Source organism: Anser cygnoides, chromosome 1 (genome assembly GCF_040182565.1).
Source record: "Anser cygnoides isolate HZ-2024a breed goose chromosome 1, Taihu_goose_T2T_genome, whole genome shotgun sequence".
Taxonomy (NCBI): Eukaryota; Metazoa; Chordata; class Aves; order Anseriformes; family Anatidae; genus Anser; species Anser cygnoides.
The window spans coordinates 55,584,488-55,603,068 of record NC_089873.1 but is presented as its reverse complement, the minus strand read 5'-3'; the positions used below and the strand labels follow the sequence as shown (position 1 = coordinate 55,603,068).

At 52.3% G+C, this 18,581-nt stretch overlaps 4 protein-coding genes across 15 annotated transcripts in view; 2 read left to right on the top strand and 2 right to left on the bottom strand.

Moving 5' to 3' along the window:
• Positions 1 to 3,286, bottom strand: part of DMC1 (DNA meiotic recombinase 1) — a 31,001-nt gene extending 27,715 nt beyond the window's left edge. For 6 of the 7 annotated variants that reach the window (XM_066996271.1, XM_066996236.1, XM_048048213.2 and 3 more), the window contains exon 1: positions 2,126 to 3,134. The gene's annotated coding sequence lies outside the window, so the exon portion shown is untranslated. Of the gene's footprint in view, positions 1 to 2,125; positions 3,135 to 3,171 lie in introns of those variants that run through there. The other variant, XM_066996231.1, reaches the window with a different exon arrangement.
• Positions 3,286 to 6,311, top strand: CBY1 (chibby 1, beta catenin antagonist). Of its 6 annotated transcripts, none has more exons than XM_048048221.2 (5): positions 3,286 to 3,379; positions 4,001 to 4,096; positions 4,627 to 4,732; positions 4,814 to 4,929; positions 5,793 to 6,311. In XM_048048221.2, exons 2-5 carry the CDS (start codon positions 4,019 to 4,021, stop codon positions 5,871 to 5,873), a joined length of 381 nt encoding a protein of 126 aa, XP_047904178.1. In that variant the 5' UTR covers positions 3,286 to 3,379; positions 4,001 to 4,018; the 3' UTR covers positions 5,874 to 6,311. The 6 variants fall into 6 exon arrangements, with proteins under 6 accessions (XP_047904178.1, XP_047904179.1, XP_047904180.1 ...); XM_048048222.2 differs by having other exon boundaries at positions 3,298 to 3,379; positions 3,997 to 4,096; XM_048048223.2 differs by lacking the exon at positions 3,286 to 3,379 and adding an exon at positions 3,494 to 3,544.
• An 85-nt stretch (positions 6,312 to 6,396) lies between these two features.
• On the top strand, positions 6,397 to 8,262 carry TOMM22 (translocase of outer mitochondrial membrane 22). Its single transcript, XM_048048220.2, has 4 exons — positions 6,397 to 6,594; positions 6,684 to 6,802; positions 6,957 to 7,074; positions 7,496 to 8,262. The coding sequence occupies exons 1-4, from the start codon at positions 6,487 to 6,489 to the stop codon at positions 7,568 to 7,570; spliced, it is 420 nt and encodes a 139-aa protein (XP_047904177.1). The 5' UTR covers positions 6,397 to 6,486; the 3' UTR covers positions 7,571 to 8,262.
• A 721-nt stretch (positions 8,263 to 8,983) lies between these two features.
• JOSD1 (Josephin domain containing 1) lies at positions 8,984 to 18,198 on the bottom strand. The gene is made up of 4 exons (XM_066996284.1): positions 17,503 to 18,198; positions 13,132 to 13,260; positions 12,796 to 12,990; positions 8,984 to 10,958 (listed from the first exon to the last, which is right to left on the bottom strand). The coding sequence occupies exons 1-4, from the start codon at positions 17,685 to 17,687 to the stop codon at positions 10,859 to 10,861; spliced, it is 609 nt and encodes a 202-aa protein (XP_066852385.1). The 5' UTR covers positions 17,688 to 18,198; the 3' UTR covers positions 8,984 to 10,858.
• Between the last annotated feature and the right edge of the window lie 383 nt (positions 18,199 to 18,581).

Sequence of the window (18,581 nt, the reverse complement as noted above, 5' to 3'; positions counted from 1 at the left end):
TCAGGGAAGGAGGGCAAAGATGGAGACTGAAAGACAAGGGATAGCTCAATTTCCAGCTTACAGCTTGCTTAAGCTGCCTTTCCTGACAGGAACAAAGCCACTCTCACCTATCCATTATGAAATTACACTGAAAAACTGTGTCTTGAATTCTTCAGTACTGAAACATGATCTTGGGAAACCAGAACTGAAGCAGATACACAAGGCTCAACTCAGCAATGAAGGGAAAACCTAGGGTTTAAGGAAAGAAAGATGACAAATCCATGTAGTTTTTATTTAAGAGATCATTGTCAGACTGTTCTTTTGAATGACAAACTCTATACTTCTGCCAGAGGAATAACTGAAGCCTTGAATAGCCAGCTCAAGTATCAATACGCTGTTATCAGTATCAGAGTTCACTAGCTCAGAGAAACCTTCGATTGTACTATCTGCATGACCTGAAAGCATACGCGCTCTTTATTTTGGATTAAGTAAAAACCAAAGTTTCAATTGATTCAGAGCCTATAATTAAATAGAACTGTCATATTTAGCAAAAGAAGGATTAAAACATTTCTCCCTCTCCTTTTTTTTTTTTTTTTTTAAGGAAGGTGATGTTAGCAAGGGAGAACAATCAGACAGTTTGCTAATGCATATATTTAGAACCTTCAGAAGACGCTAAAAGCCCTCTGTGAGAAGAAGAAAATGAAGAACCCAGGAATAAGTAACCACCTCAAAGAGAAGGCAGGTATGAGTTAGGTGAAGGTATATTCCTTGGGTGAGAGAGAGAGGGCAGAAATGAGTGACTAGAAATCAAAACAGTGCTTTTCCCTCATTTGATTATTTTGCTTTATAAAACTTTATTATCCAGAAGACAAAGGCATGAACTTCCCTGGTTATCACTTGGTAATTTAATTTAAGGGTAACACCCATTACACCTCCATGTCTTCAAAAGTCACAGTACAACGGATGATTGTATATTAGGATCCCTGTAAGAATCAATTAATAGATGCCTACACATCACTGTGAAAGTCTCTCTAGGATAAGTATTAGTTCCAGACTGCTCCTGTGATGATGGATTTCTGCATCTCATTTTACTTTCTGTTTTCTCTGCCTAGCTGTACACATTTTAGTGAGGGCCTCCTGGTGGTGAAAACTGTGACAGTCAAAGAGGAGGAAAGTGTAGTTTGCAGTGAGGTGAAACAGCTGTCCTCTTATCTCTTGAGCTGACTATAACGAAAAGAGAAACAGAAAAAGAGTTGTTTGCTTCACCAATAAAATATAGGTGAGATACATATTCTGATATCTATGATGCCAGAAGAAAGGACTTAATTAACTGCAGAACACTGAGGTGACAAATTACCTCACTGCTGAAGAAATTAATTGGGCATGAAATTAATTTCATTATGCAAAAAAAAAAAAAAGCATAGGTTTTACACTCAGTCTCATTTAGCCCACTAGTGAATGTAGCAAGCTTCAAGCAACAATAATTAAAATGAATGTTCTCTTTGACATCGGAATAAGCCTGGAGTGTCTGAGTTCACCAGTCAGTGGAGTTTCTCTCTAATTGTTGATATAACAGAACAAAAATACTGCATGAAAAATACTATATGAAATACTATATGAAAAAAAAGGCAAGAGAAACACTGTGGAGTTAAAAGTCTCTCAGATCATCTAAGCTGTATTGATTGCATCAATTCTGTATTGATTGCAACCTGATAAAGCTGACGATGTTCTAAATTAAGCCACCAAGAACAGCTTGAACCTATTCCACAACTTCTACATTGTCATGTGCTACAGCCCCATCTTTCATCCCGTCACTTTCTCAGCCTTCCACCAGATTTCCCAACAATGTCCTCATAAAAAGATATGCAGTTTCCTTACATGACGTCTACAGCATGCAGGTTCTTCACTGTCTATACAATGGACTTTTGCAGATCCTAAGCGATCTCTCTAGTTATTGTACTGGGAGATAAGACTGCACTAGGTGTTCACTTCCCCACAAAGTGACAGACACAGAACACAGCGCTACACCATAATGCTTTTAACACGTCTAAAGTCACATGTCAAGCTATCCCTTGGCAGGAGAACAATACAATATATTGAGAGGCAATGCTAAAAATAGCGGCAGTCAGTTCATCCCAATACCTACCTGATATAAGTGGAGATAAAAACACCAAAAGCTATTGCCAGAATAGCCTGAGAGGTTGGTGCAGCGAGGAAATTCCACCGCATTTTTTGAGGAAACGAAGTCTGGCAAGAACTGAAATTTAGTAAAAACAGGCAAAGGAAGAAAGATTCCTGAAGTAAATCATTCTGGAAATCAGACACTGAATCTCTTTCTCTCGCTCTCAAACTTCTCGAGCTTTCTAAACTCTCATTCACAAGCCCTACCGACTGTAAAAGGCACCCCATACAAACTAGCATCTGCGTGCACAGCCGTGAGGCGTACAGAAGTACGCATTCATGTCACACGCCAAGGTGGTGGGGATCGGCTGCCTGCCTTTTTCTGAGTCTCTGCCTTTGTCAGAGGATCACTGCGAGACCCTGGCTAAACGAGACTGTTTAATTTTATAATAGTCATGATGTATTACTACAACGCTTATCCTGCTTAGTGCAAGAACTCCACGCACAACTGTATTATACAGTTTTTATTATTATACAGAATACATTTATTTACAATTACAACAATTATGTTATAACAATATAATTATATACAGGCTACAGCATTCCTCTAGGAAGGGGAACGTTACTACCCCTACAGAGCTGGCAGGGCACGTTTAAAGCCTGCTTGCCCCCTCCAGTAACAAACTCCTTGAGCGTTTATAATGGAAATATAGGTGCCTTTGTCTTTGAGCATCTCATGGCATTTCTTTTCCCATCTGGAGCTCTTCTGCTTTGAGTACTTATTTGGAAATTCAACATTTTTAATGCCTTTAAGAACAATTAAGGGGGGGGGGAATAAGCAAGCATTAAGAGCCGAGTTCCTCACTCCTGTGTGGTCTCTGACCCACACGCACACACGTTAGGTGCAGGTTTTCCATTCCGTAACTAACTTTATGCTCTCCCCATTTTTCTTCCCAGTTTCTCGCCTCACTTCTTTCCACCCTCCTTACCACCCTGCACAGACACATCTATGGCTGTTAAGCGCTCAGCAGACCCACAACCCCACAAAACCCCCACTTAACCTCCACAAACCCATCTAACCGCCTGGCTACGTTCTCATTTTCTCCTTTTTTTACTGTTTTTCCGTTCCTCCCTCTCCCATTTGCCCATATAAGGAGGGATTCCCCCCCCCCAGGCCCCAGGGCCGTCGCCATGGCGACGCGACGGCCGCAAACCGCTGCCGGGCCACGCGGCGGAGCAGCCTACTGCGCGGAGCGGCCGGGGGGCGCTGCCCGCTGAGGTGATTCCCCCCCTTTTCCCCCCCTTCTCCCCCCCCCGAATCCCGATGGAACAGCCCGCTCCCGCCGCCCCCGCACGGCGGGGCAGACCCAACCAACGCGAGGGCGGGGGGGGGGGAGGGCGAGGAGTGTGGTGTTTCGCTGAGCCTGCTTGTTTCGCTACTGAGGTGCCGGGAGGGGAAAGCAGGGCGAGAGGAGGGTTGGACCTCAGCGGTTCTCTGCCCCGCCGGCTTCTCCTCAGCGCGGACCGGGCGGGTGGCTCCCCCCGTCCCTTCGGGTGGTGCGGCCCGCGCCCCCCCAGTTCCCGGCCGTGTGGGGAGGGGGGGAGGTGGCGAGTGCGCATGCGCCGGCCGCGCTGGGGAAGGGGGCGAGGGCGAGGGCGGGAACGGCCTCGCGGCGGTTTTCAGCCGTTAGGGGGCTGACGTCAGGGGCCGCCTCGCGCCGCTCCCCCCCGCCAACCGCCGCGCTCGGTTCGGTCACGTGGTCGCGGAGGCGCGAAGGCGGCCGCGTGCCGAGGGGGGTGGGGGAGGGGCGCGGTCCTGTCACGGAGCCGCCTCAGGCGGGGAGCGGCCGTCGGCGGGCCCCGGCCCCCTCACCCCTGCCTCTTCTTCTTGGGAAGGCAGCCAGGAGGGCAGAGCGCCATGCCTCTCTTCGGTAACACCTTCAGCCCCAAGAAAACGCCGCCACGGAAGGCCGCCTCCCTGTCCAATTTGCACTTGGTAAGCCGCCGGGTTCCGGCTTGTCTGCTTGGGCCCTTGGTGAGGAGGGCTGGGCGGTTCGTGTGGTGGAGCCCCCCCGCGCCACCTTCCTCCCCCGCTGGTTTGGGGTCACAGGGTGCGGAGGTACGAGCGGGGTGGCTCAGGTCATCATCACCACAGCCACTGCCCTGAATGGCTTCCCCTGATAGTTTAAAACCCAGGGAGATGAGTGTGCTCGCTGCCAACGGGACTGTGAATGCAACAGACCGTAAAGAGCGAACATCTCCCTCTTAATCCTCAGATGGTATCTTCCGTTTGGGGATAGAGTTTGTTTGCTCAACATGGGCTATATGTTTGGGTGGGGGAAAGTGCAGGCATGGTAGTGAGAGGACACAGTCCTCTGCTGCAGCCGTGCATGAGTATGAGTAAGATTTCTGGCTCCAGGGCCAGACTGGCAACTCAAATTGGGATGGTGGACACTAAGAAATGGGAGAGTAGGGCGGTGGCGGCTTTGTGTTTCTGTAAAACTCTGTGCGCTCTTCTCCTTGCAGCTGGATAGATCCACCCGTGAGATCGAGCTGGGCCTGGAGTATGGCAGCCCCACCATGAACCTTGCTGGCCAGAGCCTGAAGTTTGAAAACGGCCAGTGGGTGGCAGGTAGAGTGCAGCTCGGCGTGTTTGGGTCTGCGATGGTCATGGATGGCCGATAGTCCTTATCGTGGTCTCTATTTCCTCCAGAGTCAGGGAGCTTCACGGGAGATCGCAGGGAAATGCAGCGCTTGCGCAAACGAAACCAGCAGCTGGAGGAGGAGAACAACCTGCTTCGCTTGAAAGTGGATATTCTGCTGGACATGGTGAGTCTTTAGTGAACTTCCACCCGCCTGCAGCAGCGGAAGTGCCCATGTGAAGGGTTCTGGGAGCACCGAAGGAAGCGGCTCTTACTGCAGGGGGTGCGCCCCACTCCTGTGTTCCCCCACTATGCAAGAGGGCTTTGATGCCAAAGTGAGCATGGCAGTAGTACAGTCTGATTTTATCTGCGCCCCCTGCAAGAAGAGGAGAGGTTCCTCTAGCAGCAGGGCTTGGGTTTAGCGTGACTGGGTTGGCCAGGAGCCCCTACAAGTGCAGTGTTTCCTCTTGCCCTCTTAGCATGGAGTACGTCATCGCTCTTGCCACTCCAGGCTCTACGCTAAATGTGAAGTCAAGTTACAGTCACTCTTTCTGGCCACAAATTAAAGCTCCAGGATCTTCCTTGTGGTCTCCCGTCTGTTCCGTATGCAAGCCTCTGGGTGAAGGAATTCCCAAGCCCTGAATTCACTGAAATTCAGCCTTGCACAACAATCACAGCTTTCACACTCAAAATCTGGAGAGTTGCGCTCCCCGTGTGCTAGGCTGTCTGAGCGTGACATCTCAGCTTCCATCCCGCTGGAGTGGGAACACACACACTCTCACGCGGGTGCTGGCTCATCGCTGTAAATCTTGGTAACATCTTTGGAAAGATTGTGCTGTGAAACGCAAGGCGTCGTCGGGAAAGCTGGGACAAGGGGCTCGCCGTGTGCTGCCGCAGGGAGATGAGGCGCTTTGGGGCGGGGGAGCCATCTCTGTCTGATACCTCTCGCACGCCTTCATGTCCCGCTGCGTGAAAGGCGCAACAGACAGCGTTCTGCAGGCGTGGCGCGAGGAGGGAGCGCTTCATTCTTGTTTGCTGTTTGCCTTGCAGCTCTCTGAGACCACGGCCGAGTCCCACCTGATGGAGAAGGAGCTGGAGGAACTGAAGACTCACAGCCGGAGGAGGAAGTGAAGGAGAAGAGCTGGCTGGAGGAGGAGGGAGCGAGGAGGCTGGCTTACTGAGTCCTCCTTGCCCCTGCGGGCAGGATGCCTAGGACTGGCTTGGAATTGTGTCGGTACTACATACAGGGACTTTGTTCCGCGGGACGAGATGCCTGTGGTGCTGTGGGCACTGCGTAGGGGATGCTGCAGCACCTGATAAGTTGCACCGCAGCGCTGTTAATGAACACTCACGTTTTTTATTGGAGCACTTTACAGCTTTCCTTCACAGCCATGTAACTGCAGGTACCTTATGCTCTAGGACGAGCCCGACAGCGGAGATCCCCCCTCCGCCGCCAACCCCAGCCCCGCGCGGCCTCGCACCCAGCCTGCGGCCGCAGGGGCCGCTCGTCCCGAAGGGCTCCGCTCTGTTCTCCCCCCTCTTCCCATTAAACGTTGCCTCGAACCCAGACTCGGGCTGTCCGCCGCCTTTTTGCGGGCGGGTGGGCGCGGTGCCACCTCCGGGCGGCCGGGTGGCGCTGTCCCCGCGCCGTCCCCTCCCGCCCCGCTCCTCCCCCGGCGCCGCTCCGGCCGCGGTTCCGCTTCCTGCGGCTCGCTGCCCCGCTCCGTCCCCGGCGCTGCTGGCCATGGCCGCCCCCGCGCCCCTGCCTGCGGAGGAGCTGCTGCCCAAGGGCGGCGCGGGCAAGGCGGAGGAGCTGGAGGACGAGCTGGAGGAGGACGACGACGACGAGGAGGTAGCGGGGAGGGCCGCGGGGGAGGGGAGGGCCGGGCGGGGTGACCCTGGCGGCCGGCCGGGCCCTGACCCCGCGCTTGCCTCCCGCAGCTGGACGAGACCCTGGCGGAGCGGCTGTGGGGGCTGACGGAGATGTTCCCCGAGAGCGTCCGCTCGGCGGCCGGCGCCACCTTCGAGCTGTCGCTGACGGTAGCGCAGAAGGTGTACAGGTGAGGGCGGCCGCGCCGGCACCGGGGGCTGCCCGCGGGCCGGGCGCGCTGCGGGGCGGGCGTCGGGGGCGGGGTTTGGGGACGCTCGTCTGGAGGCGATCGGCGGCAGGCAGCGGCCGGGAGGAACCTTCCCGACGGCCTTTCTCCTCCCTAGGTTCTCCAGGGCAGCTCTGTGGATCGGGACCACCTCCTTCATGATTCTAGTGCTTCCTGTCGTGTTCGAAACCGAAAAGCTGCAGATGGAGCAGCAGCAGCAGCTGCAGCAGCGACAGGTGAGGCTGAAACGCCACAGCCCTCTCTTTGCCGTTCGGTCCAGCTCCCGCACGGCCTCGCAGCTATCAGGCGTCGGCAGAGCTCTGGAAATCTGAGCGTGATTTGCTCCGTGCTGTGGCCTCGCTCATCCCACGAGACGCTCTCGCAGCGAGGCAGCGGTGGCCTGGCCTGCACGCGCGGAGCAGTGCGCACGCGGGCCGAGGGGCAACGTCCAAAGCGCCCCGGTTTGATGTTGTCCGGCACCAATCTGCTCTGTTGTTGCAGAGAGGAGACCGGTATTGCACAACACATCTGGTAACTTCGTTACTGGTGCAACGTGCCTGGTCCCGGGGGTGTTCGCTGTCCCCGCTCCAGCTGGGGGAGGGCGGCAAGGTGCAGCCCCTTTACAGCTTCTCTTTTTTTACGGATTCTTTCTTACAGATCCTCCTAGGACCCAACACAGGGCTGTCTGGGGGCATGCCGGGGGCCCTGCCTCCGCTGTCTGGAAAAATCTAACTCATAGAAGCTGCGTTGGATTCGTATCATGTGGGAAGACCTTGAGATTATGCTGTATTGAACTGTTGATTTGTTGGGCCAGGGCATTTTTTTTGTTTGTTTGTTTTTATTTTTGGTTATAACTTTGGGACATTGACCTGTTCACAACGTGTGGGGGGGGAATTCCCCCGTCTGGACCTGATGATGGCTCCTGCCTGCATTTTCCCCCTGTAGAAGTCATGAGTCTTTTCTTTCATTCAGTCATTGCGCCGTTACCAGTTACAAAGACTTGAAAGCAGGGAGCTCCCGTGAGGACTCCCTGCCTCCCAGAAAAACCATCCTGGGGCTCAAGTCGGGCTGCAACTGGCAGCGGTCAAACCCCCACCTTCCGGGGCTACCCCGAAGCCTCAGGCCACCGGTGACAGAACGAGTAACGACTGTCCCAGCAGATGAAGTAAAAGAGGAAGAGGGGTCGCAGGTAGCTGTACCCCGTGGAAAAAAAAAAAATCCTCCGGGAAGACACGTGTGCAAATATTTTCACTGCGACTTTGTGTGTGTGCGTGCGGAGTACCAAGGGAGCAGCAGCCCAGGTTAACAAAGATCACGTCCGTGCTGATCCTCTGCGTCGTAGAGTAGACCTTCAGATATCAGCTGCATATTTTTTTGTATTGAATATTAAATAAATCCAACCTGAGCAGTGTGGTTTTAATAGACGTCCCTGCGAGAGGCTCAGTTCTTTCCTTGAGGGCAGAGGGGCTGTGCAAGTGGGGGCCCTTCCTGCTCAGGCCCAGCGTTGCTGAGGGGGAGGAGGGCTGGAGAAACTTGGGGTAATTTAAGGGAGCTTTTAGAGAGATTCCAGAATGCTGATTCTAGAGATTCTGCCTCAGCACCACCAACCAAGTCTCAACGTTTCTTAACTCTCCCCGAAGTCTCAGTTTTATAACCAAAGAAAAAAATTTTATTTTTCCTTTACATAATTTGTTACAGAACAATTCAGTTGAACATACAGAAGTGATAGGACATTTATATGGAAATGTTCTTTTTTCTTCCTTTTTTTCATATTTGGTTAAACAAAATACATCTCTGTAAACAAACCCAAGACGAGGCTCTAACAAAACCAAACAAGCAAGAAAACAAACACAGGCTACCGCCCTCCCCGTGGGACGGGGTCGGTGTGCCCACCACCCCCTCGGTCACAGCAGCCTCGCTCCCCCCAGGGCCGTGATCGGTCAGTTTCCCTTTACCTGAGCAGCTGGATCACGCTATTTTGCCCCACGGGAGAGGTGCTGACGTACGAGGAGAGGAAAAGTAGCCCCAAAGTATTTTAAAACATCTTTGCATATTGTGCACTGATCCGTTGGCTTGCAGTTTCCATGCAAACAGGGTTTCTCCAAAGTGCGATTTTAAATCAGCATAGAAAACGGTGCTGTTGAGATTCATTTTCTTTTTTCCCCCCCTTCCTCTCTTGAAGAAATGGCTTCAAGTCAGGAGCAGAACGGCTGCAGGCTTCGCATTCTGCTTGTGAAGTGTTTAAAAATTCTGCCGGCTGGTATTGGTCACTGGAATGTGTTACGAAACAGGACTTTTTATAGAAATGTTGGGTGCTTAAAACACAAGAGCCGTCTGCCCTCGGCTTCAGGAGGCTGCGCTCAGCACACTGCGGGACGGCGCCTGCGAGACGCCCGCGGGGCAGCGAACACCGCCGTGGTCCTGTCCTCACACGGCCTCTGCCCCAAGAACAGCGAGGCGCGGTGCAGCGGTCCCGTTCGGCTCCGAACACCTGCTCGCGCTTCGCAGAGCTCTCAAGAGACAAGGAACTGAGAACAGGTGGAATGCCCGCAGCCCTCCCGAGGCTTTGCTACCCCCCTGAGCAGAGCCGCTGGAGCCCCTTCCCTTCCCAGAGGTTTAACCCAGCGCTCACGTGGAAAGGAGGGAAGCAAACGGTAGCCCGGCCAGGAACTGCTCAACGCAGCGAGCTCTGCTCTAAATCCAGTGCTTCCTCCTCCTGCTGCTGCCGTGGAAGGAATGACCCAACGACAGCGTGCCCAGCGGACAGAAAACAACCCATCAAGATCCCTCTCGGAGTCTCCGTGGCCAGTCACGTTTTCCCCCGCGGAAGGGAGGGGAGGAAGAAGCGATTTGCCCGTCAGTGGAATGTTTGGCAGCCAGCGCTAAAAGAGAAGTTGGTTCAGCCACCAGGCCCTGGTCTGAAGGTTCTGGTGGACCCTCTGCACCTCCCACGTCAGCTGCAAGTAACTATAAAAAGGCAAAACCTGGCTATTATAAAGCCTTCATGCCTTAGGATGATTTTTTTTCCTTTGTAACTTCAAACTCACTGGTAGAAAAGCTCCTTCTGGGACATTCTGCGTAACATTTGTGACCGCGGGCTAGACTTGTGGAAAGAGGAAAGCAAGAGGGAATGAATTCCTCCAAAAACCCCTTCGGTGTTATTCCCCTCCCCGAGCAGCCCCTAAACTACCGGGTGGCCATGCAGAAAACCAAAATAGCCTCAGATGTTGAAGAAACTAAAACCCAAGACAGTACAAAACCCCAGGCAGACTACAACCTCGATCAAGTTCGGAAACCTGACACTGCTCCACGAGCCTGCGCTTGCTGTTGCCACATCGCCTTCGCCAGCCCCACGTTGCCAAACAACCACTCAGCCCCAGACAGAAATCCTTGGAGATACTGGGGAGGAACCCTCTAGCAACCCAAAGAAGTTCTTGAAAGATGACACTTCCCACCCCCCCCTCTAGTTCTCGGCACAAGCCACCCCTGCCAAGCGGAGGGTCGCGCTGAGCACCGTACCGTTCCTAGTGTTTGAGAGCGCCCCGAAGGACCCTTAGGAATTGCGAATGCCTTCACAACTACTTGTTTTGGAGACGTGTGGAGGAGCAGCAGCGTGCTTGGCCCCTGCTCCTCCCCAGTAAGCTCTGCAGGGAGTTACTGACCATGCGCAGCCTTGGATGACTTGGGGAAAGGGAGGCCAGAGGCTTCCATGCACCCTGGTCCCAAAGCCCAGTTTTTAAAGAGCGCGACGCCTTCTGGTTAGCTGAAGGGCACACAGCTCGTTCACCTTTGTAATTAAAGTGATTAGCTTCCAGTTTCCTCCACTCTGCCCTCGATCCTTCCCCACCCACCGCCCCCAGTGTCCTAAGCCACTGCCCTATTGCACCAAGGAAGAAAGGAAAGAGCCTAGCAAAGGAAGTTCCAGAAGAGAAGAGTCGGGGCACCCATTATCCAGGTTTCAGGACATCAGGAGTTCCGTAAAGGGGCAGAGCTGTAGTGGGAGGACAGAGTGGGTCCGGGTCACACGTCAGCTCGCCAGCTCTGGTGTGCTTCCACCTCCTCTGGCACCACCAGCAGGAGTTCACAGTTCTTTCCTCTCAGCTGGTGTTTCAAAAATTTCCTGCAGCAAGGTAAAACAGAAATAAGCGTTACGGAACGTAGAACTTTGTCATCTACAACAAAACACAACTAACTGTGCAAATGTGGCAGGAAATGGGAGGAACATCCCCCACACACCTGTAATTATTTTCTGACAGAAGAAAAAAAAGTAAAAACCCACTAGATTCAAAACACCTCGACCCAGCAAGTTATTGCAGAATCAGACAGAAGTGATCTTAGCTTCAGGAGATGGGTCTACAGAGATGTCATTTTCTGATTTTCCAGGGTGGGAGAAGTAGAGTTAAAACAAGTTCAGTTTCTTCAAGTCTCCAAGACCAAGAATCCCAACGTGTTTAAAAATAACTCCAACAAATCTGGAATATTTGTGGGGAGAAAAAGAAAATCTTCTACCATTTGGATGTCTTCATCCCAGACCTCAGCAGCAGAGTGCCACCCAGTCATTCGACGTGGTTCTGCAGCCCCTTCCTGCCCATAAGCTTCTTCTAACAACAAACCTGGATTAACTGCAGTAACTATGAAAGCCAAATCAATGTCTGCTCCGCTGTCTTCCAGCCCACGTTTCCAAAATTCACTACGTAGCAAGGCTGGATTTATTGAAGAGCAGCACACACGCGATTAAATCTACCAGAAGCCCTGCAGAGCCGATTTGCATTGCTTTAACCTGGAAGCGCACAAAAGGCTTACGTCCCGTTTGCCAAGACTTGAATGGCACGACAGGCTCTGCAAATATTGCTCATGTGCAGTCCCTAATTTAGAACAAGCCCGGTTGAGACAGCAATGCTGCTACTGCAGTACTTGGGGACAGGACAGAACGGCAGCGGAACAGCAGCGAAGGGCAGGCTACATCCTACAGGCAAAGCCAACTGCACCCGCCGGCTTGTGTAAGGTTGAAGAGGGAAGGGGAGACAAGCCAGATGTGCAACATACAATTAAATAAGCAAGCAGGTTTTACTATTGTCAAGAAAAAGGCTGCACTTTTAAGCTGGAAAGATTTTTGTGGGGAAATGCACAAACAGATCAGTATCTGATCACACCGGAGCCCCCGGTGGAGCAGGTGGATGTGGCCTGGAGGAGGCTGCGGCCCATGGAGAGCCCCCGCAGGAGCAGGCCCCGGGCCGGAGCTGCAGCCCGTGGCGAGGAGCCCACGCAGGAGCAGGGGGTCTGGGGGGAGCTGCCGCCTGTGGGGGACCTGTGCTGGAGCAGTTTGCTCCTGGGGGATGGACCCCGTGGTACAGAGCCATGTGGGAGCAGTGCTTGAAGAGCTGCTGCCTGTGGGCAGCCCCCGCAGGCTCAGTTTGGGAAGGACGGCATCCCGTGGGAGGGACCCCGCATGGAGCAGGGGCAGAGTGACCGTGAGGGAGCAGCGGGGATGAAGTGTTAGGACTGAGCATAGCCCTCATTCCCCGTTCCTCTGAACTGCTCAGGGGGAAGAGACAGAAGACTCTGCATGGGGGGAAGGTGTTTTGAGTTTGCTTTTAGTTCTCACTGCTCTAACCTGTTAGTACATTGGCAATAAATTACAAGAATCTTCCCATATTGAGTCTGTTTTGCCCATGACGGCAATTGATGAGTGATCTCCCTTGCCCTTATCTCAGTCTCCTCTTTTAAGGAGGGGTGCATACGAGAGAGCAGCACCGTGGAGCTCAGCTGCCCATCGGTGTGAAACCACCACATAAGTGGAGGCCCAAGACTCTTACTACTGTCACATCTTTGCTATTGGAATTCAGCCACAAATGTTTCCACCCCAAGTGTTTAAGGACAAATTCCCCCCTCCAGCAGGGAAGGGAGAACAGGACAGCAACCCACAAACTCACACCCACACAACCGAACAAACTCACCTGAGCTCGCTTTCACCTCCAATCCACTCAGGCACCTTGAGTTTGGAGTCGAGGTTGTAGTAGGTGCCTCCCACCTCCCGGACGCAGATCCAGTGCTGTCGCTTGAGGGGGAGCTTCAAGGGACCCCAGCAAAGGCTGGAGGGCAGATTCATGATGAAGCCCATCACGTTGGACAGGGCAATGACATTAACATCCCTAAAAGAGCGCAGAGAACAAACGGCAACAAGATTACATTCTGGTACTCTAATGTCATCTGTTTTGTGGGGGTTTTTTTTGTGTTTTTTTTTTTTTGTTACAGACAGCAGCCATCTCTGGAATCACACAGTTTCTTAATACCTGCGCTTGTCCCACCAAACTGCCTCATAGCCTTTGGTCTGAAGCGCTGCCATGATTACGTTCACATCATAGTTCCCATTCCCCAGCATGCTCTTCTTGTGGGGCGTCACCATGGTGTTGGGAGACAGCCTGCAAACAGAACAAGAGGCTGCTCTAGCAGGTGCTTGTCGAACCCGTACTCCAATATTGCCATACAACGCTACGCCTGTTTTCAGGGGGTTTGTTTGCTGTTTAACCATGAACTAGTCCATTTCCCCCTTATCCCTCCAGCCAGGGGACTGAGGGGGCTAAATAATGTGTCAGCAACAGCTTTGTTATACCAAACCTCCAAGGATCCTAGCTTTGACATGACAGACTGCAAAGCGTGAAGCTTTTTCCCCTCCTTGAACTGGTACTTCTGAACGATGCTTTAATTACCGTTCCCTCAGCTGAGGGCTGGAACAAACGCCAGTTTGCCATTTAGAACAACAGCTATCACGACTTCAAGAGTTTAACGGTCACCATCAGTCTTGAAGACTGGATGAGATGGCAAGAGCCAGGGCAGGCTGGCTGCAGAAAAGGTCGTTCTCCTGTCCCCCACTGGTAAATGAAGGGTATTCGCACACAAAGCCGTGAAAACATTTGGGTTTGGGAGGTTTCTGAAGCACTGCCTCTGCTAAAAGATTAAAATACACATAAATATCTGTTGCTGTAGGTAACTAAACAGCTCATCTTGCTGCAAACAAATATTTAAGCTTTAATAAGCTCGCCAAGACATCACTTGCATTACTGCAGTATCTAAAAATCCAGAATCACAGTCCATCATGTTATTATGCAAAAAGATAAGACAGCATTTGCTGTCTACAAACACAGATAACGGATGCAAGTCATAAAAGATGAAGACATGTACCAAAAAAAAAAATATGCCAGAGTCACTTTCACGATTTTATGGTTTTTTCCCCCCAAGAGACATTGTAAGGAGGGAAAAGGATGAGGTAGTGAGTTACTCTGAGGAGGACAAACGGGTTTCAGCTGCTGGAGGAAGAAGCACAGGGGGAAACTGGGAGCCCCTAATAGCGAAGTCAGACAATGCCGAAGAAGAAAGTCAAGCCCGAGCCCGGCTCTGTTGTGATGGGTTGCTCTTTCGAGTGGTGAGGACTCCGTTAGTGCTGGCACAAGGCTCAGATGTTTCACATCACCCAGCTACCTACGTTTCTCCCACCTCTCCTTCACGTCAGCTCCGTCCCCCGGTGCTCCTGATGCTCCTGCACACCCTTTGCTCGGCCTTCAGCACGGTGCAAGTCCCGCAGGCACCGCTCCTCCCGCAAGAACACCTCAGCCCCTCTGCATTCAGGTACAGGGCAGGGCGTTTCAGACCAGCCAAGGCTAGGAAAGCTACGGACAGATAACCTTCTGCATCAGCTGCGTCTTCTTGTGGCGCAGCCGACTGCAGCAGAACAGCCTGGGAAGGCCGCTGTGTTATCTACAGTGGGGAGAAGAGCCTGGAACAGTGTGGGAACCCCAAAATCTGTCAGTACCTGCCGCTGGGCACTTCTGAGCGAGGCCGTGGCGTTTGCAGAAAATCAGAGTTGCCAGTCTCCAACTCTCTGCTGTGCTTTATAATTTTATAATCACAGAGATGCTGCTGCAGCTCATCACAGCCCCGCCAGCATCACCACAAAGCAAGATCACTCAGCTACAACTAATTCCTCAGGAACACTGCTTCAACCTATTAGCTCTCATGAGCGCTGGCAAGCCAGGAAAGCCTCCCAATTAACAGGGCTTGGCTAGCACAAGCACCCCCTTGTGGCACAGTTTCCCAGAGACAAGCTTACTTGAGGGCTGAAAGAACGCATTTATCTTTGTCCTTTCCTGCAACTTTCAGAGCTCCAGAAGTGAGATGAAAAAAAAAAATAGTAGAGGTAACACACTAAGAAGCGTTACCCACGAGCAAACTTTCATCAAGAATTATCCCAACACACTTCTACTCACTTGCACCTAAATAATGTCCACAGTCATCAGCTGAAGGATTCTGAAGCTGAAAGAACAAAGTTGCCTTCTCCCACTTCAATAATAATAAAACTATTTATCTGGAGACTAATCTGAGGAAGACTGACACAGAATTCCAAGTACCAACCCTTCCAAGCTTTCTAAGTCACAAACCTTCGTCACCATGTTGTCTTAACGGAACAGGCTCAAACTCCAACACGAAGTTGTCTTTCCTAACCAGATCTCAACAAACAGACTCAGGTGAAGCAAAGCGATTTTGTTTGCATCTCCATGCAATGTTTGGAACGAACAATCTCACTTCCTGGAACAAAAGCCAGAGAAACATCAAAAAGAGAGTTCTTGTACTAGAGAAGAGAGGGAGGGCTACAGAGTCAGAGGGGAGCTTGTAGCAAGCTCTGACATACACTTGAGATAATGATAATAATCAGAGGACACTGGCCTCGAGCAGTGGAGTGCAACAAAAGGGAAATCAATGATTAAGCAATGCAGTTCAATTATTCTTCAAGGGATGTGGTCAGCGCTACAGAAAGCTTAAGCTTATTTGTGATTTCACTACCTTGTCAACACCGGGCTTAAAAAAGAAAACAGAAATTGTATCCAGCAACATTTCTGTAGTGTATTAAAAATACTCATTGGTCCTTTGTCGTATTCGTTAACGCACAGACTATGACGAGACACAGGCAAGAGAGATGGAGAAGCACTGTATAAAGGCAGCTAAGACCATGCTACTTAAAGGCGAGTTGAAGACACAAGTAGTAACCCAACGCAGATGCAAAGGTGGTGGCAATTCTTGTGCCTATTTTATAGCTCATCCGTTTCTGACAGGGATTTCCACGGCTATTCCATAGTTCTGTGGGGTTGAGTCAACTGTGTATCTTGATCTGATTGCTAACATGGAACAAAACCAGGCTGGAATGAGAGACAAATTCTCCCTTCTAGGGCAAGTGGTCTCACCAGAGGAGCATCTCAACCCTTTTCTGAGAAGTTTCAGGCAATGCACTAATTCTCTTTCACTAAGCCCAATGAAAACCAACTAATTTGATCACCACCTCTATCACATGGGCTGCCTTGGTGTGCTTCAGGCCAACAGGAATCCATCTGTGATTAAGATCCTGACAATCGCTGCTCTGGAACAAAACCACAGAGTCTTCCTGCTGGACAAAGAGCGCCTTTACACCGCTGTGGGTCAGCTCCTCTGTGAATAGGAATATTATTTACTACACCGTCACAAACAGCATTTCCATCTGGTATCTGCGGCTGCCCATCACCACAACTCTTTCACCAAAGAAAGGAAGGCATGTACTCGATGAGTCAAGCCCCGGTTCCACAAGTGTGCTCGTTTTTGGGACGGCAGCACCATGCGAGCAGCTCCCTGCGACTGCTTTGTCCAACAGGACCCGCACAACTGCTGTCACGGAGCATGATTTCCTCCATGTCGCTAGCGCAATGTGCTGTCGGTTGCTGGTAACGGGTATCCAAGCATAACCTGTGCTGTTATAACAATTATAAGAGCTGCAGATTGAGCATCAGGGGAGACTCCATTTCCTCTTTGATTCCTTAGCTTTTCAGCAGTGAAAAGTCATCAGGGTTTTCAAAGGCATGCTCAGGACGATTTCCACTAAGTGTTGGAACAATGTAAATAAAACATGGAGCAAAATATGTGCTATTGTACAGGGCACGTTCATCATCCACATTTATCCCAGTAAAACTCAAAAATGTTTTTATTAATTATCTGAAGCTGCCAGGAAACGCTTAGCAATGCTGCAGAAAACATGGATCTAGCTTCGGAAATTAAATCCAGTTTGACAGAGCGCACAGGATCTCACGGCACGGAAGAAAATCCACAGCACCTGACGAACTTCATTTAACTGCTTGAGTAAGTCCCTCAGTTGGCAAAACTTCTGATTTCCAATAACTCAGAAGTTTCGCAGTGTGAAATTGGGAAGTTTTTATGGTGACCCCTTTGTCACTCCTGCCACTTTCGCTCTCTCAAGCCCACCCCCAAATCTGTTATTAACATGAAGGTAACGCACTGACACAAGGCAGGGACAAAGATACGGAAGACTGGTAGAAGATGCATTAAGGTAGGTGTGGGAGAAGAGCGTGCAGTAAAGCACATGACAGCACCTGCAATAAAGCTCTCAGACCCAAATTTGGCAGCCGGAATAGTTTGAGAAGAAAGAAAAAAAAAAGATAGAGGATTTCTAGATGGAGAGAAGGGGGGAAATAGGAAGGAGGGGTGTTTAAAAAGCTATATTCGGTTCAAAGCAGTGGCATACTCTGAACACCTTTGCTCTGTTTCTCACCCAAAACAAGACCTGAGGATCCCTCCAAGCAGTGGAGGAGAAGGGGAAGCTAAGGGCAGCGCAGGGAGCATCCTACCTCTGAAAAATCTCCTGCAGGGTTTCCCTAGTGAAGGCGTTGCTGTCCTGGAAGACATTGTTGAGGGCATGGAGGGCACACAGCTCCCTGCGCTGCTTCTCGTGGTAAATATGCGGCGGCGGCGGCTGGGGCGGCTCCGCTGATTCCGACTTGGCCTTGTCACCTTTCCATGGCACGCAACTCATCTTCTCGCCGGGCGGGCGGCGAGGAACGAAGGGGCCTCGAGTCTCTTCCCCCGGAGCGCCGGCAGCAGCCCGCTGCCCCCTTATTCCGGCGGCTGGCCCCTTCCGCTTCACCTTACCCCGCGACCCCCGCCTTTATACCCCACAGAACCGCCCCCCTCCGCCCATACCCCGTTAAGACGCGGCGCGTCCCCTCCCGCCCCCCGAGGCCCAGCAGCCCCGTCGCTGTGTAACCCCTCGCAGGCGAACCCCTCAGCCCCGGGGCGGCGGCGGCAGCTGGGCACACCGCTCCTTCTCTTCCATCGCCCGCCGCGCCGCTGCCAGGCCGCCCGCAGCAGGCCCCGAAGGGGGAGCACGGCGGCACGGCGGGCGGAGGCTCCTGAGGGCGCCGAGGGGGGGGCGGGGGGGCCGTCAGGGGCGGCTCAGCCGCGGCCCTGCATCGCCCCTCAGGAAGGGGCCGTTAGGGCCGTTAGGGCCGGCAGCGGGATAGGGGGGACGAAGCTGCCGCTCGGCCCCAACCTCCCCTCCCCACTGCGCATGCGCGCCGCGCCTCAGGCGCTTGTACAGCCCCCACAGACCCCCGGCGCGCGCCTTCGCTATTCCATTGGTCGGCGCGACTGTCTGTGAAAAAGTTCCTCTTTCTTATTGGTTACTCCAGGAGAGCGCCCGCCCACCAAGGTGGGCGCTGCCCATCTGTGGTGGCCGCTTAGTCCCACCCCTTCGTCCGAGCTTTCCCGCTCGATTGGCTCCGAGTGCTGCTCGTCAAGACGCCCGGCCCTCCCATTGGGCGCGAAGCCCCCGACACGTCGCGCGCGCCCCGCCGCCTGTGTACACACCGCAAACACCCCGAGCCGCCAGCGCCTCTCCCATTGGCCCCGCGCTCCGCGGGGGCCTGCC